At 39.1% G+C, this 22,549-nt stretch overlaps 1 protein-coding gene across 4 annotated transcripts; it reads right to left on the bottom strand.

Moving 5' to 3' along the window:
- Positions 1-4,329: 4,329 nt before the first annotated feature.
- On the bottom strand, positions 4,330-22,546 carry LOC125362666 (APAF1 interacting protein). Of its 4 annotated transcripts, none has more exons than XM_048361490.1 (7): positions 22,367-22,546; positions 16,730-16,830; positions 10,805-10,853; positions 10,137-10,254; positions 9,526-9,661; positions 5,416-5,583; positions 4,330-4,644 (listed from the first exon to the last, which is right to left on the bottom strand). In XM_048361490.1, the coding sequence occupies exons 1-7, from the start codon at positions 22,439-22,441 to the stop codon at positions 4,545-4,547; spliced, it is 747 nt and encodes a 248-aa protein (XP_048217447.1). In that variant the 5' UTR covers positions 22,442-22,546; the 3' UTR covers positions 4,330-4,544. The 4 variants fall into 4 exon arrangements, with proteins under 4 accessions (XP_048217447.1, XP_048217449.1, XP_048217450.1 ...); XM_048361492.1 differs by having other exon boundaries at positions 22,373-22,545; XM_048361493.1 differs by having other exon boundaries at positions 22,385-22,544.
- Positions 22,547-22,549: the final 3 nt, after the last annotated feature.

The raw sequence follows: 22,549 nt of genomic DNA on the forward strand, positions 1-22,549 counted from the left end.
GTTTGAAGAGGAAGTGAAGTAATGGTTTGCAAGAAAAATCAATCGCGCTGTTTTGGCTATGGTAGGTTTATGGTGGTAGGTGTCAGATATTTGAGGAGTGATTCTGAGTAAGAGCTAGAGAAAGCATTTGGAACCAAAAGGAGGGGTCAAAGGCAAAGATAAAACATCATGAATTACAAACAGGGAGGTAATATTTAGAGTTATGGGCCAATGGTAAACAGTTAAGGACAAAATCCTGAGGGCCTCCTCAGTTAGAATTCTAATAGAGGAAAAGACAAGACAAGAAATGATCCACAGAAGTGACCAATGAGGTGAGTAGAAAATAAATAGTATGCACCTGGAATCATGAAAGCCTAGAGAGAAACATTTCTAGGAGTTGAAATCATTAGAATGTTGTTGACAGAGACCTGACCACTAGTTTGGGCAAAAAAAAAAAAAAAATTGTTTTTCCTTCAAAATATATGTATGGCATATCTGTACTCCATGCCAAATACTACTTGAGGAATAGGGATATATCATTAGAGAAACATGAAGATTCTGCCTTCATGGGATTAACATTCTAGCAGGAAAAAGACCAATAATCAGATAATGGTGTGTTAGTTGGAAGAACTTTACAAAAAAACCAAAGCAAGGACCAAGAGTTCTGTAGTGGGGGGAGGGGATGACATGAGCTATAGTGCTCAGATGACATTTGTTTTGGATATGAGGAGGAGGCAAAAGGGAAAATGTGGAGATAGGGTGACTTTCTCCTCTTCTTGAAGATTTTGGGTAACTAAGACCTGGCAGAAGCTTCAAATGACACTGTGTCTAGTGACCTAACCAGATGCCAGAACAGCTGAGACTTGCCCAAAAGGGCTTGAAAAAGAGGGACTCCATAAGCCCACACCAGGCTACCAATTTCTGTGCTTCCTCATTCTCTTGAACCAAGAAGTCTGTACTCTTCCCCCTCCCTCTCTTCCTTGCCTAGGATGTAGGTGGACAAGACCTCATGTGGCATACGGTGGCCATCCCAGCTGTGGGTCCTGGTTGGAGATTTGTACCAAGCTACCAGTAGATAAAATGTTTCCCTCACTTTCCCTGGCACCTCTGTTGGCCTCTGTTCCTACCTTTCTTGCTTCATAATTCTTCATTTAATGGGGAAAACAAACCCAAAGGACCCAAGATATCTAGAAAGTATCAGATATATTTCAAGATGTGTACTAGACATTCCTGTGATAACATACAAAAAGACAAATAAGTCAGAAGATCAGGAATATGGGGCACAAAATATAAATGTATGAGTTGCCAGAGTAAGCTGGTATTTAGCTTTATGAAAGTTGATGAGATCACCAACTCATCTGAGTGAGGATGGAGAACTGCTATCCAAGGGCTGATGCAGGTGACACTTGAAACTTTGCAGAGCTAAAGAGGAAGATCCAGCTGAGGCTGGAAGATCTGGTAAGAGATGCAAGGAGGATAAGAGAATGCAGAACTTAATAATGGCTGCACTAAAGCGATAGGGACAAAAATCTAACTAGAGTAAACTCAAGAGTTAGAATTAGAGATGATCTTGCAGCCCTTTTTGTTTGTGCAAAGATAGGTAAGAAAACAGCACATTTTATCCATCAAAGGAGTAGATGTAGTATAAAGAAAATCTGATGGCATGTAAGAGGGGAGAAATTGCTGCAATGTCTTTGAACATTGAGTGGACCTGCAGCAGTGGTCAGCAGAGACAGCTCACTGGTACTGCATAGAACATGCAGCAGTGAGAAGGTGTGTACATTCTCCTTTGATGACTTTTTTTTTTTTTAAGAAAAATAGCAGCTAAGGTCATCAGCCCACATTGAGTTTGCAGGGGGAAGTGTAAAGTTTAAGAAGCCAGAACCAGTTATCTAGGAAAGCGAAAGAAGGAATGGTAAAGGGCAATCAAATGGCCTATAGCATTCAAGGCCCTTCCCCTTGAACATGGTTTCCTTCAGCTTCACTAAGATATACACACACACAGTTACGGGGCTAGGAGACAGTTGAAGATTAAGTATGGTCAGTTTGCTGAGTTCAATGGAATAAGGGAAGGGGGAGATATTTAGCAACCAAAAAATTTATTGACCTCCTTCCCCTAGGCCCGGTGGTAAGAAGAAACAGAAACAACCACCACTTCCACTTCAGGGGAAAGTGTTTTCCAGGGATAGACAAGTTTCATTTAGAACAAGAAAGCAAAAGCATCAGCAAGGTTTAGCTCATAGAGAATTTAACTTCATAAGAGCTGCTATAGTGGAAAGATGCAATCTGACTGGAGTAGGTCAAGGACCAAGTGGGAGAATAGAAAACTAGCAAGTATAACAATTATTTTTTTTAACTTCACTGCAAAGATACTAGAGTTAGGTGAAGGTGAAGGGCAAGGATTTTGTGTGTGCTTGTATGTGTGCTTGTATATTTAAAGGTGGTAGATATTAGAGTGTGCTTTTATATCAACAGAAGAGGGTAAAAAATTGATGGTAGAAAAGAGAAATGAGATGAGTGGGATCCTGAGAATCAAATCTCCTGACAAAGGTCAGAAAATAATGAGTCTGAGGTGACAATGGAACTAGCCTCAGCATAAACTCCACACACACAAAAAGTAGGCAGGTTGGTAGGACTGTGAAGCAGGACTTTTAGCTGTATTTGTAGTGTGAGGTGAGATTCTCACCTGAGAGTTGGTAGAGAGGAAATGATAGAGATTTGATGAAAAAGAATATCATGAAGTGGGTCAAATACCAAGGCTACACACTTGTTTCATTAGGAGGCAACACATATACATATGTACAAACACATGCGATGTAATGAAAAATGGTAACAAACTGGGTCTGGGTGAGACTGGAACTGCTGAAGGCAAAGATCTGATGTGAACAATCTCTAAAAGGCAGATTTAGAGGTGAGAAAATGAGATTCAATATTCAGAGGTGGTACATTCTTAATTTTCTTCATCAGTTGAAACCAATCAGGGATGGGGGCAAAGCTCAGTGTTAAAGTGCTTGCCTAGAGTTTTTGAGGCTCTGGATTCAATCCCCAGCACTACTGGGGAAAAAGCATTAATCACTTAAACTTTATGATCATGTGGGCCTTGCTTTCAGCTATGTTAATAAGAACCGGAAACCCAACCCTTTGTAGCTGAGTATGATGGTACACACCCATAATCCCAGCTCGGGAGGTTAAAGCAGGAACTTGAGTTTTGTGTCTACCTGGGCTAGACAGCATAGGTGTCTCAAAAGAGAAAATGAAACAACAAAATAATAAACCTCATTTTCTGATGAACTATAGTGCTGGCTGGTTGAAGTTGGTATGATAATCTGAGTTGGTGTCATCCAACTAGAATTTCAGAGTTGATCCTAAACAAGTGTCATATACTACATTACAGGTTGAATAGTCTTTGTCAGAAACTAGTTTGGAATTGGAATATCTGCATATGCATAATAAGATACTTTCAGTACACGACCCCAAATTAAATACAAAGTTCAGTTATGTGCAATTCAGAGGACAATTTCACACAGCACTTTTAGTGAATCTGAATTTGACTATACTGCTATATAGGTTAGGTGGGAGAATCATTCTCTGTACATTGTGTGTGCTTGTTCTCACAGAACTTTGGATTTTTTAGCTGTTCAGCCTACATAGAATAACACTACAGCTTATAGAGAAATCCATAAAACTGTTTAACATTGGGCTGGGGATATAGCCTAGTGGCAAGAGTGCCTGCCTCGGATACACGAGGCCCTAGGTTCGAGTCCCCAGCACCACATATACAGAAAACAGCCAGAAGCGGCGCTGTGGCTCAAGTGGCAGAGTGCTAGCCTTGAGCGGGAAGAAGCCAGGGACAGTGCTCAGGCCCTGAGTCCAAGGCCCAGGACTGGCCAAAAAAAAAACCAAACAAACAAACAAACAAAAAACTGTTTAACATCCAATATAATAATCCATTTTAATCTTAATAGTTCACATAAATTTCACGTACCAAGAGTGGGCCACACCTTAAGTCTACCTATTTAGGAGGCTGAGATCTGGGGAATCAAGGTTAGAAGCTAGCCAGGGCAGAAAAATTTACAAGACTCCACCTTTAAAATAACCAACAAACATCAGGGCTGGAGGCATGGTTAATGAGAAAGAGCACCAGATGAGCAAGCAAGCTGAGTGAGCGCAATTAAAAAAAAAAAAAAAGAAAAAAAGAAAAAGCATTTACTCCACAATGAACTGGAAATTTCCCAACAAAACTGGTTGTCATTAGCAGCATTAAGGATTAAGACAAATTCTCTGAAAATATACAAATAAAAATTTAAAACAAATGTTTTGCTGTTACCAAAATAAAAACAAAAATAAATATAACCTGAGTAAAAGAAAAACCTTTATTCCATTGCCTTATTGCTTAAAATTACAAGAATAAAGCTAATTCTCAATGTCAGAAGAGATGGTGACCATTTGTAGTATTTAGTGACAAATTAATAGCATCACTAAAAACTTCATTTAAAAAATAGACAAGTTTCACTTAAGTAATAATTAAGTTGAGATTTATCTCTATAGATAAACTTCCACTTGGCTTACACAATTCCATTCTCTCCAGCTGGTAGCTGTGTAGGATTGAGTCCTACTCTCATCATTGATATGGCAATATCAAACAAATAGTCATAACACTCACACCTGTGAAAGAAAAAGCAAAAAGGAACAGAAGGTGTTCACTGAAATAGAATTTTCAATTCTAACCAACCACCCCTCCCTCTAGCTAGTTAACTCTGCCTTGTTTCTATTGCCAGTATGTTTTTCTACTTAGTTTTACTCCTAATGATTTTAGAACATCCAAAAGATTCACCTGCAACTGAGAAAACCCCTTACATACAGCTCAGAAAATACAGCCAGCTGCCATTGGTTCACATCTAGAATCCCAGCCAATCAGAAAGCTGAGATCTGAGGATTATGTTTTGAAGCCAGCCTAGGCAGAAAAGTATGCAGGACTCATTGCCAATTAGCCTGCAAAAAGCTGGAAACGGAGCTGTGGCTCAAGTGATAGAGCGCTAGCCTTGAGCGAAACTCCAAGGCCCTGAGTTCAAGCCCCAGTGTCAATACAGTAATTAACAAATTAACAGTTGTAAATAGTATACAAGTAAATCATATACTTAATTAAACTATTGGAAAAATTATCTTTACTATGTGCATTTTTGGAAATAAAATTCACATTACTTAAGATGGTGTATTTTTTCCTCTTCTATCAGAGTTCCTCCAAATAAGAGTTGATCCCATCAATCAATGCACAGTAAAAATCAAGAAATAATAAAACTACTTAAATGTAAACCAAATTTATCAATAAAATGCAAAAAATCATACTTCCTTTTAAATCACAAAACATATTTTGCATATTTTCACATTCTGAGTGTGGTGACTGACTTGTCCAAATGCTCTTGTCCTTATACTTACATGGTTTTGGCCTTCTCCCATGTTTCCCCCCACACATATACTCCATGGCGCCTGACGAGTACTGCACAGGAGTCTGGGTACTCATTCATTGCTTGAGCCATCCGTTCTTTAAGGTCTTTTTCCTCAGGAGTGTTCTCAATAATGGGTACCACTAACATATCATCATACCTGAAAGACAAACAAGCATTTCATTCCCCACCAAAACAAAGCTATTCACATACATAATTTGTAATTTTTCAAGTCACCATTCAGATACTCTCTTTCTCTCTAGAAAACCATTCCAAATTATGAACAAGATATTGCATGTCTTTCTGGGTATCTTGCATAAACATCTGTATCAAAAGATATCTTGGGAATTTGGCAGGCATTTCTAAATGGCAGAAATTTGTAGAGTGTATCAAACCCTAACAAAGAAATCATCAAGATCATACAAGTACTTCCTTGAAGCACAGACAATCATAACCTTTTTAACAGGAGATGGGAAATGATACATCTTAGAATCAGAAGTATAGACAGATTAAAAATGGAACTATATATTAAGAAGGAATTTCCCATCAATATACAACTATTATATCTCATCTCTGCAGCTCTTCAAAGTGTCTTAAACAGAAAAATCAGTAACTATCAATGTGGCTGTGGACAGAATAGGAACTACTAAGGGAATGACAACATATTCAGGATATTCTCACATCTGGAACATTAGAGCTTGTTATTTCCACTTTGTACTCAATAAACACATGGGATGAGATCATAATGTAAAAATATTCAATATAACATCTTAGCTAATAGTACAATTAAGTCTATTCTTTTCGAAAAATATATTTAAAATTTCTATTATAAAGGTGATGTACAGAGGGGTTACAGTTTTATATGTCAGGTAATGAGTACATTCTAAGTCTATTCTTGTTGGTTACTTATAACCAATAAAAATAGCCAAATTATCCTTTTTACATGATTTTCTCTTAAATTATTAGTATCACATCCACCTTTCAACACCTCTGTAGTGAGTAAACCTAGTAAGAGTTCCACCTAAAGTGTTTGTAGGACTTACTACAATTCAGGAAGGTAAAGACTAAGTTATTTCCATGTGAATAATCACTTAGATAACCATCATATTGTCACTGTGGAGTTGCCATTATTTCATTTTAGGTGAAATACAAGTAATTACAAAATATTCTTAAACATGGAAGGGATGAGTTGGTAAAACTGGCAAGCAGTTATTACAATGTTACCCTTTCCTCTGGCGTACACTGAGCAGTTAGAAATATTTCCAGGTGTAAAATAGTTTCACAGTAAATCAACATCTGACAGCTAATTCAAGGCAATTCCCTATTTCCTAGACAGGATTTAAGCCAACAGGCTAAATAAGAAACAGAGGCAGGTGGCCCCCAGTGTTCTAGCAATGTTTTTTTCACTCTGCCACAGGCAGACACATTGCTTCCAACAGGGAGGACAATTACATGGATACATGTAGACACCCTGTTAAGGAAATAAGGGGTTGGGGGTTTTATTTTGTTTTTCCTGTGTGCTGAAGATGGAACACAGGGCTCCATGAAAAGTTAAGACAACCTCCTACCATTGTGCTACACTGACAGCTCTGTTCTTTTCTTTTTTTAAAGGTAGACTTCAAATGCAATAGAATCAAGAATATTAAAACTCAATCCTTCCTTACATTTCCCAGTTTTTGTTGACTCTTCTTTTGATTAGACTTTTGGGATTCTCCCTAGATACAGATACAATATTATTATCTCCTGAGCTATGATAGTGATCCTACTATTACTACTTACTACTAATGAGGCAAAAATAAGATTGTAAAGGTTTACCTTAAAACAAAGCTTGGTGCTTGGTGGCAGAGTGCTTGCCTAGTATGTGCAAGGTCCTGGGTTCTGTCCCTAACATTCCTCCCTCCCAGGGTGTTTATTCTTCAAGATTCTAAAACATTTCAAATGATATATATTAACTGGGCTATAATAAATATATATTAGCCACGAGATCTGATGGCTTGTGCCTATAATTCTTACTACTCAGGAGGCTAAGATCAGAGGATCACAGTTCAAAGCCAGCCTGGGCAGGGAAGTCGGTGAAATTTTTATTTCCAATTAACTAGTAAAAAAGCCAAAAGTATATAGGTGGCTTGTTGGGGACAGCTCTGCCTTTAAGAGGGGACGGCCCAGCTAGCCCGTCCCCCCACCTTCCGGCTTCAACTGGAAGAGAAGCAAAGCCGCCCCAGCCTCTTGGCTCGGCCACGTGTGTAATGGCGGAGACCCAGTCCTTGGGGGGCTGTGGTCTCCGCCCATAGAGGAAGTTCCATGACATCACCAGATGGACAGTCCTTTAGCCAATCGTTAAGATCCAGTAGCCCCTCTCCTGCGCGCACCTCTGGGGGTATAAACTGTTAGCCCCTCCCTTGAATAAACCAGACCACCCCTGAGGCTTTCTCCGGGACACCCACGCGCCCGTGTCTTCCTTGGTGGGCATGGGGGTCTCGCGACTACGCGTCACCCGTGGTCTCCATTCCCGCGATAAATCCTTACTGGCCAGGGGACATGAGAGAGCAAGAGAGGACCACACATGGAAGAGGCAGAGAAGCCCAGGACGCCCCACACGTGGATGGGGGGTAGAGCAAAGCCCGGCAGTGGCTCAAGTGGCAGAGCTCCAACCTTGAATGTAAGAGCTAAGGGACAGTGCCCTGGCCCTGAGTTCAAGTCCCAGCACTGGCACATGTGCACATGCACACACACACACACACACACACACAAATGTTTTATTATGCATAACAAAGAATGCCCATTGATGCCATTCTTTAATCCATAAAAGGCACTCTATTATGCTCTGATTCTACCTCACTCTCCCCACATGCCTCTGGTCTGTGTTTATATCTTCTCCACAGCAACCAAATGTATCTGAAACTCACAGCACCCAATGGAACTCTTCCTTCAAGACCTAGATATGGAAATGGCAATATGGGGCTATACTTGCTTTGGTGTGTATACTTTTTATAGTTAAAATACTTAGCTTTTGTACATAGGTGTTCTCACAGTGCTGAAGAATGCTTTAGGCACATAATAAATATGAAGTGAAATTAATTTCCCAGCACACCAGTTTAAACACGTATTTTCTCTTACATGTAGTAACAATAAGAGATCGCTGTAAGAATACTTTAGTACAATTGGCATCCTCTTCCTCTAAACAAGGCCAGGGAGAATCAAGAACCTTTAGGAAATTACCAAGGGTGAAGGCTCAGAAGAATGCTACTGAGCTCAAAGACAAGGCTTAGCTTGTAACTCAGCATTGGAATATGTTTTCTCATGACACTAAGCATCTCAATTTGTGAATAATAGCTACATTTTTGTTGGATGTAAGATTTATTTAAATGTATCTAGAGGGTCACTGTTCTATACTTAGCATCCATACTCCTTTCCACACTGAAAAACAAAAAAACAAAACACCAAGTTCTCCTTAATTCAAATGAATACTAAACTTTTATAATTATGAAAATATTCTAGAAATACTAAACTAAATCAACAAGAAATCTTAAAAGCAATTTCGGATCAAGTCTCCTGAAGGTGATGTGAAGAAGAGATCCTGCTCTCTGACTGCCTCAAGATAGGGATATAATTTTTCCATCTGTACAATCATCATAGCCAAGATTTTTTTTTCACTTTCCTTTACCAAACATTTCATTATTCATGAAGCTATTAATTTCCTAGGCTGGGGAAGGGTGGAGGAGGACTTGTGTTGCTGACAAAGAGATCTAGAAGAAGTATAATATTGAGTGGGATATTATTTAACCTAGATTCTACAGCATCTCATTACATGCAGAAAAAAGATGAGTCGGGGCTGGGAATGTGGCTTAGTGGTAGAGTGCTTGCCTACCATGCATGAAGTCCTGGGTTCATTTCCTCAGCACCACAGAAACAGAAAAAGACGGAAGTGGTACTATGGCTCAAGTGGTAGAGTGCTAGCCTTGAGCAAAAGGAAGCCAGGGACAGTGCTCAGGCCTTGAGTTCAAGCCCCAAGGGTGGATAAATAAATAAATAAATAAATAAATAGATAGATAGATAGATGAGTTATCCTATTTACCAAAAAAATTTTTTTAAAGAAAAATACCTATAATATCCTCCTGAGGTACATTTCTGTATTCCTTTAATCATCTCTTGATGTGTAATTTTAAATTCTCGTCCTGGGAAGAGAAGGGTGGCCATGACAGCAGCTTTAGAGTGGGTATGAATCACTGCACTTGCTCCTGGAGAAAGAATATAGTGAAGACATGTCATGCTTTTGAAAGACAATACACCTATACAAACACAAGGTGACTGGGGGCAGGGGGCAGGGGTTGAAAAGCCAAGTAAAATGATCATGGATGTTGAAATGTGAATATGTGAAAATATTAAAAGGACCTGTTCTTAGTAGGTGTTCAAAAAATGTTAACTAGGGCTGGGGATATAGCCTAGTGGCAAGAGTGCCTGCCTCGGATACACGAGGCCTTAGGTTCGATTCCCCAGCACCACATATACAGAAAACGGCCAGAAGCGGCGCTGTGGCTCAAGAGGCAGAGTGCTAGCCTTGAGCGGGAAGAAGCCAGGGACAGTGCTCAGGCCCTGAGTCCAAGGCCCAGGACTGGCCAAAAAAAAAAAAAAAAAAATGTTAACTAAAATAATAATTATTATTATTTAGGGGGGTCTTCTCAATACTCTTTGTCAAACACATTTTCTGCATACCTCTCATTGTGTAAGCATTCATGAAAAGAGGGGTACACTGGCTTTTTTTAAGCTTCTTAGATGCTGGAGGTCCACTTAGGTCCTGTTCGTTTATATCACACACGAACATGTCTTCTGGCTATTTGCAGAAGGAGAGAAAGAACACAAGACACGTTCTAATATCAATTAGAAATGTCCCTGTTGCCTCTATGTATGCAATTCAGTATATGTAATATGTAGTGTAATAATTGAGCATTAACATACAATGATACTTCAGAATTTTGAAATAATAATCACTTTTAATTGGAATAACTTTGCTACAATATAATATGAATTAAATTGAGCCACCCGAGACCATCATCTACTTAACCCAATCTGAATAAGACAATGTGACTAGGCTGCAAAAATTATACTGATTTCTGTTATAATTTAAGATTTCACTACTCTCTTTTGCCCTCTACAGGCTGAATGAGATGTCAAAAACATACACTGGTTGCATATAAGAGATTTACATAGTTAAAAAACAACAACTCAGTAATCAATCCACAAATATTTAATAATTACTTGACAAATGTTTGTTGATTGCTTAAATGATCACAATATAACCACCCTTCAGGACTAACAGTCTTTTAGAAGTAACTCCAGTTTACAAAACAATAGTCAAACAGAAAAGGATCCCTTTACTATACCTGAATTCGTTCCTTTTGCACTCCGGAAGGAGCAATGTAGATTTCATTGCTGGTAACACAAAATATAAACATTGGTATTTATTTAATGAATTTTCTGCTTTTGCAAAAAGCAGTATCCTTGCAGTCTAATCATCAATGCTCTTTATAAATCAAGTCATACAAACAGCTAGCTGGTTAATTGTTTAGCCTAAACAGAAAAAAATACCAAATTATCTGAATAGTTTTGTAATGTTGGCAGCACAGCAAACTGTTGCTTTTTTCTTTCACATTTTCATATATACTTCTTTTCATGGTACCAAATCAATGATTATTAGGGTTGTAGCTACTTAGTGGAAATAAAAATGTACTGAATATATTGTCTTTTTTTTCAGCATCTTAAGACCTGAACAAGCAGACTTTATCAAACAACATGTGAAATATGGTTATTCTAAAATCCAACTGGGGAATATGCTCATGCAAAGCATCAGGTTCACTTTTATTACATGAAAGACTGTTGTTATATACTATGAAGTTCAGAGCCCTCTACTGGACAAGTTTATTAAATTACAACATTAACACTGAAACTTTAGGACTGTTTTCTATTTGCAAAGTAATTGTATCTTGGAAAATGCTTGGTAATAAAGCTAAAACAGAGGCAAAATGTTAAAAATGTAAGTCTGGCATGGTAGCTCCCATATATAATCCCAGTTTGGGGGATGCCAGGGCAAAAGAATCATGAGTTCAAGTCCACATTGTCTTAAGAAAAAAAGTTGCATGTGTAGATCTTTGTTGTAGGATACAGTAATAAGAAAGCTGCTAAACTCTACAATGGTATTTCCAAACTTAATCTGCAGACCTGCAAATTAACTTCAAAACTTTTGTAAATTCTATATATCCTCAAAAAAGGTTCTTTGGCTTTCTGACCAGTTTCTATTGCTGCCTAGTATACTGATAATCTGCCACATAAATACAAACCAAGGAAATGCCGGCACCTAGTACCCTAACTTCTACCACTAAGGCACAGATATAGGGATGCTGAACAAATATCAATGCTTCTCAGTAAAAATGAGGATGGCTTGCTTGCATTTAGTTGTCAAAGTTAGCCTACTAATAAACTTGTAGACTTAGTGAAGTAGAAGTCTGTTAGTAAATTCAAGTGTAGAAAAATCAATGCCTGATAATATGATTGAAATTCAATGCACAGAAAGTACACACTTGATTAGCTCGCCTAGGTGTGCTCTCTGCTGCACAGGACAATCAAGGAACATTCCTCGGGAACCCGTAGACATGGGAAAGAATCATCTTGTACAATTGCCAAACACCAGTGATCTAATAGGGAAGATAGTCTAGACTCAATGTAAGGCTTTCGCCTAGGGAGAAATTGTACAGTTCTAGGAACAACCAACTAAAGTGCTGATAAGTAAAAATCCATCTACAAAGCAGGAAAACCAAGGGGACTTGTTCTACTTGTTCAATTGATTTGTCATACTGTCTTTTTAAAAAATTTTTATTACTGCCTTTGTAAAACAGGCTCAAAGATAGACTTCAATCAACTTTGGGTGAGTGAGATTAGCTAAATAAGTTTTTGACAAAAGCTCATTAACAGGGGCTGGAGATATAGCCTAGTGGCAAGAGTGCCTGCCTCGGATACACGAGGCCCTAGGTTCAATTCCCCAGCACCACATATACAGAAAACGGCCAGAAGCGGCGCTGTGGCTCAAGTGGCAGAGTGCTAGCCTTGAGCGGGAAGAAGCCAGGGACAGTGCTCAGGCCCTGAGTCCAAGGCCCAGGACTGGCCAAAAAAAAAAAAAAAGCTCATTAACAGGTACAAAGAAAGAGATGGTTGGATAAAACATAAATATGACAGAGCTTTGATTTTCAGAGGGAAACATGCCCAAGACTAAGGGGAAATACCTGTTTAGTATTGTATGCCACAAATAAAAACACTTTGAATTTCAAGGTATTAAGTGCTAGAAGTGACTTCTCTCTACTCCCTGTTCTTTCACTCTATGGTAGGCAGGAAGAAAAACTCAAGTTCATACTTTGTGTTTACATGGGACTATTTTTGATTGCTCTCTGGTGTTTTAAAAAAGTCATTTATATATTATTAAGCTTCAGTGGCATGGAATTATTAACTGTAATCTTAATCAAATACAACAGGATCAGTGTCTTTGACACCCATCAACATTACATGTGAAAGTAGGTTATACTAAATTTGAGTGGAAGGAATCGGATCTAAACACCATAGTGACTGAGTAGCCTGGAATAACTGTGATTAGTATTATTTTCTGGGTATCTCATTTCCTCTTGGTTTAACTCAGTTTTAGGTCTTAAGCTGTCTTTTATATATATCTCGGTAACAAAGAGTAAGAGTGTAAGCTGGAATCAGTCAGCTATTCTAATATTCCCAAAGAGCTGTTGTCTTCATTATTTGGGAAGCATAAACTTTGACACTTGACCCCAAGTTTATTTGTCCAAAGAGAAAAGTCAAATCATCACTAGCAACATGATATTCTTGATAAAATCAGTTTTGTGGGTTCACAATATTTTATTACAAAACATCTACTTTATTCAGTTAAGTCCAGATTTTGAGAGTTCAATCACACTGCCCTAAAACTATGGCTCTTCCCATGTAGCGCCTCTAGGGGGAGCTCCTGACCCATTAAGACTATGCAAAGAAAAGGGTTACACATGATGTAACTTTCTTGTAAATTGACTGCAATGGTATAAAACCCATTGCATTTAAAAGATGTGCCAGTAAGTGGTTTATGGTGCCACACACAATCACAGTGCCCTGCTAGAAGGAGCGGTCCTTTATACACTTTTGTTAAAAAAATTTTTTTAGGGGGCTGGGGATATAGCCTAGTGGCAAGAGTGCCTGCCTCGGATACACGAGGCCCTAGGTTCGATTCCCCAGCACCACATATACAGAAAAACGGCCAGAAGCGGCGCTGTGGCTCAAGTGGCAGAGTGCTAGCCTTGAGCGGGAAGAAGCCAGGGACAGTGCTCAGGCCCTGAGTCCAAGGCCCAGGACTGGCCAAAAAAAAAAATTTTTTTTTAGGGGCTGGGGATATGGCCTAGTGGCAAGAGTGCCTGCCTCGGATACACAAGGCCCTAGGTTCGATTCCCCAGCACCACATATACAGAAAACGGCCAGAAGCGGTGCTGTGGCTCAAGCGGCAGAGTGCTAGCCTTGAGCAAAAAGAAGCCAGGGACAGTGCTCAGGCCCTGAGTCCAAGGCCCAGGACTGGCAAAAAAAAAATTTTTTTTAAAATTCTGCACAAAGCACACAAACTCCTCTGCTGCCCTCTTGTATTTTGGTGCTAGTACTAGGGCTTAGAGAAGGAGCCTCAAGATTTGTCTACCTGGGATGGCTTTAAACCATGATTCTTAGATCTCAGCCTCCTGAGTAGCTAGGAGTTTAGGCCTGAGTTCTGCTCTATTTTTATTTTTTGGTGCTCTAGAGAGTCAGTTAGAAATGATTATTTTTAGTTCATTTTGGTGAGGAGCTCTACTTTGTTCATAGAAATACACATAAAACTAAAAGAGTAGTTAACTAAAGGCAACATTTAGGATATAATTAGTTATGCAATAACACAACAGGGAAGTCAATTCAACTTCTAAAAGAGTTATGTATAACAAAAGTAAATCATTGTTAATATAGGGTTTATTTTGAATAGACCAACACAAAAGCTTGCACAAGGCTGAATCAGTAGAGGAGCACCTGGCACAGACGGACATACAGATCGACTAACTGCAACATGATCTCATTGGGACTCTTCCACCCACAACTGTGCCCATTGTTGGCTAAGGGCTTTCTTGTTATTTCCCACTGTTCAATTAATATTTCATGAGTCATTTGGTAATCTGAAGCAGATGAAATTACCATGGCATCATCTTGGCAACATCTTGGCAACAAATTCCTTTGGTTGAAAATGTTTTGTTTTATTTTTAGATCCATTTTTCTAATGCAATCCAGCCTGGGGGGGGGGGCATTAATAAATGCATCCTTATTAGTATGCAAATATATTAAGAATCCAAATTTGTTAATGAAAGTGATCTAGGATAAAGAAATAAAGCAATCTTTCTCACTTTGTTTTAGAAATCCTTGAGCTGATGAGTCTATTTAACTTTTGTCAGCAAAGTATCTATTCTTCCTCTTTTTGGAGGAAAGACCCTGACTAAATCTAATGAAGTTAAGTCTAGTGCCATATTTTGTCTTCTAAGGAATAATGGCCAGGAGGTGCTATGTTCTCATACCTATATCCTAGCTACTCAGGAGGCTGAGATTTGAGAATCATAGTTCAAAGACAGCCCAGGCAGGAAAGTCACTTATCTCTAATTAGCTACCAAAAATGCTAGAAGTGGGGCTGGGAGTATGGCCTAGTGGCAAGAGTGCTTGCCCCATATGCATGAAGCCCCGGGTTCAATTCCCCAGCACCACATATATAGAAAATGGCCAGAAGTGGCACTGTGGCTCAAGTTGGCAGAGTGCTAGCCTTGAGCAAAAAGAAGCCAGGGGCAGTGCTCAGGCCCTGAGTTCAAGCCCTAGGACTGGCAAAAAAAAAAATGCTGGAAGTGGGGCTGGGAATATGGCCTAGTGGTAGAGTGCTTGCTCTGTATATATGAAGCCCTGGGTTCGATTCCTCAGCACCACATTTATAGAAAAAGCCGGAAATGGCACTGTGGCTCAAGTGGTAGAGTGCTAGCCTTGAGCAAAAAGAAGCCAGGACCACAGTGCTCAGGCCCTGAGTTCAAGCCTCAGGACTGGCAAAAAAAAAAAAATGCTGGAAGTGGGGCTGGGAATATGGCCCAGTGGTAGAGTGCTTGCTTTGTATACATGAAGCCCTGGGTTCAATTCCTCAGCACCACATATGTAGAAAAAGCCGGAAACAGCACTGTGGCTCAAGTGGTAGAGTGCTAGCCTTGAGCAAAAAGAAGCCAGGGACAGTGCTCAGGCCCTGAGTACAAGCCCCAGGACTGGCAAAACAACAACAACAAATGCTGGAAGTAGAGCTGTGGCTCAAAGTGGTAGAACATTAGCCTTGAGTGAAAAAACAGCTCAAAGACAGTGCCTAGGCCCTGATTTCAAGCCCCAGGACTGGCACCAAAAAACCAAAAAAAAAAAAAAAAAAAAAAAAAAAAAAAAAAAAAAAAAAACTTGCTTGGAATAGGTTTAGAATTGCTTTCTTAAAGCTATTTTGGGACTATTTTTTGAACTCAGTGAAGTAACTTTTAGAATTTTTAATAGTTAATAATCTATTATTATTTTAATTTTTAAAATGATTTCAAAATATGTAACTGACACACTGAAACAATCTTATCTACCTAAAGAGGATCTTTTATAATTCCAGACATATGAACATATTTAGAATATAATCTAACTTTGGTATTCCAAAGGTAAAGGACCAAATTACTCTGATTAGAAATTGCAGTTCTCAATACCTTAGGTGTTTACTATTGTAAATAACATCAGGATAATGTTTCTGTTTAATACCTTAGGTGTTTACTATTGTAAATAACATCAGGATAATGTTTCTGTTTAATTCTGCAAATATCCTTTCTCTTCTTGATGATATGGTGTTTGAACTCAGGGCTTCATGCTTACTACCACTTGAGCCATGCCCCTACACTTGCTTGTTATTTTTTTGGATATTTTTAGGCGTATTTGTAAGTGTCTACATATGACTTCCCTAGATTAGGATTATAGGTGCTTGTTTGTTAGATGGGGTCTCTAACTTTTTATACAATTTCTGCTTACTGAGTAGCTAGGATTACAGGTGTGAGCCACCACACTCAACCCATTTGACCATTTAGAAATGAGATGCCGTCAGTATCACAGCTAGTAGTATCAGCTATTCTTTGGCATTCTGAACCACAAGATGGGCTCTCTGTTGTCTGCTTACAAAGGGGAATTATCAGGGATAAAATTAGTCAAAAACTTACCCATGCTTCAAGCTAATTCCTCCTCCAGTCCCTGTGACCCAGCCCAAATGGTAAAACTGTTTGCAAAGTTCTGGGATCAGGTATCTCGGATGTTCCTTGTCCTGAAAGAGAAGATAATGATTTTTTAACAGAGAGTTCATCAAGTAATTATTCCCAGTTGGCACTTCTAAATGGCTATGAGAAGGTACAGCTAGGGAAAAATGATTACAAAAAGTTTATTTTAATGTTTGAAAAGAGGATTTACTAGCTAGATGTGCTGGTACATGCGTGTAATCCCAGATATATGGGGTCTGCTAGGGCAAGAATTAGTGACATCTTATCACAAAAAGAAAATGTAAACAAAAGGGGTGGGATGTAGCTCCAGCCACAGCAGGCAGGACACACTGGTTTTAATCCTCAGTACCACTAACCCTCCTTCCCAAACAAACAAATGTATTTACTACATTAATGGCAACCTGGGATTATTTGGTGTAGGGCAGTAGAGTCCAACACTATGGAATAGGCTCTAAGTAAAGGTGGGCTCAGTATGCATTACAAGGTATTGTCTAAAATAGCCCAAAGAAAACAGAATCTACTGCGGCAAAAAACACACTTTAGCATGTCCAGAAAGTAACTGTTATCAAAACATGTTATAAAGGCAGGGTATGCATGGAATAAATCCAGATTCTCCAGCCTTAGCCTCCTGAATACTGGATTACAGAGGTGTGTGTGTGTGTGTGTGTGTGTGTGTGTGTGTGTGTGTGTGTGTGTGTGTGTGTGTGTGTGTGTGTGTGTGTGTGTGTGTGTGTGTGTGTGTGTGTGTGTGTGTGTGTCATGACACCTAGCTTCAAATTTAAAAACAAAAGAAACAAACAACAACAACAAAAACCCTTGTGTTACCTGGGCACTAGTGGCTCATGTCTGTAATCCTAGCTATTCAGGAAGATGAGATTTGGAAGATTAAAATTCAAAGCCATCTCAGGCAGAAAAATACATGAAATTCCATTTCCAAAATAACCAATAAAAACTGGGTAGAATGCCAACAGAACATGTATGAGTTTGAGTTCACACTCTGATACCAGGAAAAAAAAAGAAATAAGACCTGCTCTCTTATCCAATGTGATTTTTTTTTTTGTTTTCTCTTACTAGGTTACATTAGGAAATAATGGAAAATAAAATCAAGCATGCAGGAACAATCACAACACTTGGTGAATCCATTTATACAATGATACATGTTTTGGGAGCATATACATAAAGGCAGGACAAGCTTCAAACTTCATGTATATATGTAACTCCAACAATTACATCTTTAGAAAATAATACAGCCACTGTCTTATGAAGTCTAGATTAAAAATACAGTGTAACTAAATGAAAACAAAACCAATCAAGTAGAAATACAATAAATTCCATTTCTGGTAGCATGATATACAACCCTCGTTACTAAATATAAGTAAATATGACAACTGTTATTTTTTTCCAATTATTTAAAAATAAATGGTAGAACTGGTGAGAAAGCAGGGTTTCACAAGGCCATAAAGAAAAGGGGATGATACTCCCTTGGGAGAATAGAAGCTCCAAAGCCAGGATTTTCCTGAACATGTTTTCAGCATTCTGGGGACCTCAAGCTACAGTTTTGACAGCTATGGAAGCCATTAGAAATACAAGATAACATCTATGATTTGATTAAAATGAGGACATCTTTCAGCTACAAACCCCAATGGCTACACTCCTGGGAAAAGGTTGCCAAGGAAGACTCACTTTATAGAAAAGGACAACATGGGAGCAGGTCTTTATCAGTTGGCCTGGGTTAAGGGGGAGAAATATCTTTGAACCCAGAGAAGGATCATTATTTTGGGGACTGAATTCTTGGTTACTTGACTGGATACTTAAAATTGTGTTATTTCCTCAATTTGTTGCTAATGTTCTATATATTTTCAATTATTATGAAAACTAGTATTGTATTATAAAAGATAAAATTTGGAATATGGAAATTTAGGAAGCTTCTTTTTTAAAAAAGATTTCATCAACACAGGTGTAGGGCCTAGCAGACTTAAAGTCCAATTCATATGACACTATTCATTGCTCAGATGACTTTGGATCTGTTTACTCATCTATAAAACGAGAATGCCGTAAGGAGCAAAATGATGTACAATAGACATAATGTCCCAGCACAACAAAATTAAACACTGCTGAATTAAAGAAAATGTTCTCATTACTTAAAATTAATACTCAAACATGTATGTATCTGATCTTCCCTTAAGAAATCTAGCCAAAATTATGCCTGTCCCATATAATTTATTTCCCCCTTTTTTAGAAACACAAATGATACTTTAATTATGGATTAAAGTACAGCTAATAGGAGAACTCCTGTAATTTTCCCATCCTTAGTGAATACGCAGTGAATTGCAAACATTATAGAAAATGGTCTGTTATTATAGGTCTCTCTTCTCCTTGTGTCTTTTCCAGTACTGAGCTATCAGAGCAATTAGCCAGCTTCAGGCTAGAGGAATAGCTATGTTAAGGCAGCTGTTGTTCATACGTTTTTAGTCAGTCATTCATACCCACAAGTAAAATTATAATTAAAGTCACTTAAATTGTTCAGAGTAAGAACGTAAATGTCAGAATGCATATTTTAACAAGAGTTGAAGAGAAGGAAAGGTTTTCTTGGTATCTAATTCTTCCTTGAGCATCACTGTTACTTTTCTGTTATTGTTACATTTGGTTTTCACTTAGGATAATTTGAAATACATATGGAAAGATTGATTATAATCAAATATTTGTAGCTATAGGTTCTAGTGATAAATGGATTTAAGAATCTTTAATAACAATATGAATGTCTAAATAGTTTTTTTAATATTCTTCTATTTTTTTCAATCTAGTTATTTTAAGGAACCTCAGGCTTCACTGTCACCAATATACCTACTCACAACTAACACTAACAACTGGTCTAATTCTAGCTGGTCTAATGTTTCTTTTAAATGAAGAAAATACTACACAAATCAAAGTAAAGGTTTTCTCAGGAGACTCTTCAAACAAACATAAAGTAAAAATGTCAGGCTGAGTATGTAGGTTAGTGGTGGAGTATATGTTTATTAGCACACAAACACACGAAGTATCAAAGATATTTAAATGAAATCAATGAGGAAACTAAAAATATGTTAGAACTGGTCAGTCATACAAAAGTCAGCAAGAATCCTGAATTTGCAAGTAGAGCAAAATTAGACAATATCCTCAGGTAACAATAAATAGGCTCCAACTGGACACAACTTGCACTGATATCAGTACCAGTCATGTGCATAGCAGTCAGTGCTCTACAATTCACAGAGCTGTGAATCATGTCTTGTGCCATCCATTGCCCTCCTTTCAGACTTTCAGTTTTTCCTGGCTGGCCTCAGCAAGGGGCTGGCGCTGATTTTCTCTCTGTGCTTGGTCTGTTTCTTTCTGTACCATCATTTCATTCTCCCGGCTGTTTCCATTGGTAATCTTCACAATGTCATTTTTATTCAAAAGCCTTCTAGCTCCTTTCCAGTATCACACTAAAAAATTCTGTCAAGCACCGACTAAGCAGTTCAAGACATGGAGCCTGGTTTCAGCTCTGCCCCCTACTGGCTGTATGCTATAAGGCATTTCAATGGTACTATCTGGGATCATTTTCCTCATATTAATAATCTGGATTTGTGATTCACAGACTTGTGAAATTCAACACCAGTGATTGCTCTCTTTCTTTTCAATTTTAGGAAATGGCATAAAACTGCTAGGTTATGACAATTCTATTTAACTGTCCACCATCACCTTTGGCAAAAGGTTTTTAAACATAAAATGAGTAGGAAGAATAATGTCAGAATAAAAGGCTTTCAATTTGAATGCAGTTAATTCTATGATATACATGTTTCATTGTCCTCATTTTTTAATCTGAAAAAAGAAACAGTGAAAATTCTCACAGGGACTGACATTTGGGAGTATAAAGGCAATCCTCTTCCTATTTGATCTCCTTGTCTATATTTTCTTCTACTCCAGCTTACTGGTTCCTTCCATGAGCACTAATGGTACTACTTTTGATTACTGAATTGTTTCTCAAACCATCTAAAGCATCATTACCACCCCTGTTGAACCCTTTTGCCTCTAGTTGAACTTTTCAAGTATTTTCTTTCACTAGTCTTTTAGATAAGTCTCTCAATTTCAGTTAATGTAGTTGTAGTAGTCAACCTACAAGATGGCTCCCAATGATCCCCACTGCCTGATATTCTTAGGTATGGTCCTTTCCCCTTGTACCACTGTTGGTATGTATGGATCAAAAACTACAGCAGAATTGACATAATGTGGATCTCTCTCGCCTTCTGTCCTGAGAACAATCAGCTTATGCAGAAGGCCATTTAGTGAGGAACTCAGGCCTTTGGAGTTCACACGAGTGAGCTCTGATGAATATTCTCCATCTGCAATCAAACTTGGAGGTGAATGTAGCCCTAGGCAACAGCCTGGTAGGCATCTCTTGACAAGATCCTGAGCCAGAACTTGAGCTGAGCTGCTCCTGGATTCCTCATCCTTAGAGAAGGTGGGATAGAATAAATGTTTGTAGTTTAACTGTAGGAAATAGTTTTTAAAAATAGAAAATTAAAAAATAAGTTGTAATAAGTCACAAGAAGGAAACAAGAGACTTGGAGAAAAATAGCAGGAATCAATGTTGTTCAAGAAGGTTGAGAGTTTCCTCTGCACAGATGGATTTAACCAAAGATGGAAAGGATGTGAAAAAATCAAGTGTGTGAGGAATTAATGTTAGCACACACAGTTTTGTGTGTGAAGAAAGTGTGAAGGTCCAGGAATGACAGTGTTTGACAGAGCAGAAAGATTAAGTATAGAGAGAGGTGGAAAAATGTTGGGATGGGGGCAGATCATGTAGGGGTTTGAAAGCCAAGCTGACTCTGAGAACCATCTGCCAGAAAGGAACAAACAGATCTATAGAAGAGATAGGGAAAGAACTGATTTTGGTAGGTGAGTGGCCAGGAGATCCTGAACACTAGTCAGAAGAACCGATCCTGAACACTAGTCAGAAGAACCGACTGGTTTCCCAGTATCAAAGGAGAACGTGGGTTTATTTTCTGGCAGAACTGTACGTTTTCTGGCAGGAAGGTGAGGAAGTCCCCGATGCCTGAACTGAGGGACAGAATGGGGAGAGGTGTAACAATAGTAAAGTGTAAAGTTAATACCGCGGTTGTGGAACACTTAGGACAGCCTAAGGGTGCATTTCCCTTTGATTTCCGATCAAGGAAAAAAATCGTTCTTAGGATCATGCCTTAACCAATCTAAAACAGTGCAGGCAAAGAACAGGTAAAAAATAAGAACCGGCGGTTCAGTGTTAACTCCACTTCTAACTCGGGGTGACGGGCTATTTCTTCCTCGGCACCCACATAAATGGGCCAAATACTTCCCACATTCCCTTACTCGTCCCCGTTCACAGTTTGGAGCCTGCAGCGCTGTGGATCCCTCAGCAAGAACGTCAGGAAGGCGGGGGGGGGGGGGGGAGGAGGGGGGGACGGGAGCGACCAGGCATCCCAGGTGCAGAAGCCCCCGACCGCGCGCCCTTCCGAAGCCCCACTCGGCTGCCCGACCCGCCACCCCCGCCCTGCCTCCCGCTTCCAAGGCACCTGCAGTAGCACCCGCCTCTACCTGTGCCACTACCTGCGCGCCACATGGCCGAGAGCAGCAGTCTCCCTCAGGAGCAAGGCAGCCAGACATGGTCAGGCCCCGGAGGACACGCAGCCCCCGACCCCAGATCCTAGATACTCCGGACGCTCCACCAGGACTAAAGTGGCCAGGCCACAAGGGCAATCAGGCACCGCTCGA

The sequence above is a fragment of the Perognathus longimembris genome, chromosome 13, assembly GCF_023159225.1.
Source record: "Perognathus longimembris pacificus isolate PPM17 chromosome 13, ASM2315922v1, whole genome shotgun sequence".
Classification (NCBI taxonomy): domain Eukaryota; kingdom Metazoa; phylum Chordata; class Mammalia; order Rodentia; family Heteromyidae; genus Perognathus; species Perognathus longimembris.

Excerpts from the sequence above, each read along its gene's own strand:
- LOC125362666 (XM_048361490.1), bottom strand. The coding sequence starts at position 22,441 with ATGTCTGGCTGCCTTGCTCCTGAGGGAGACTGCTGCTCTCGGCCATGT. Across the intron at positions 16,831-22,366 it reads AGGTAGTGGCACAGGTAGAG|GACAAGGAACATCCGAGATA; the intron begins GCGGGTGCTACT and ends CTTCTCTTTCAG. Across the intron at positions 5,584-9,525 it reads ACCTCAGGAGGATATTATAG|GTATGATGATATGTTAGTGG; the intron begins GTATTTTTCTTT and ends TTTGTCTTTCAG.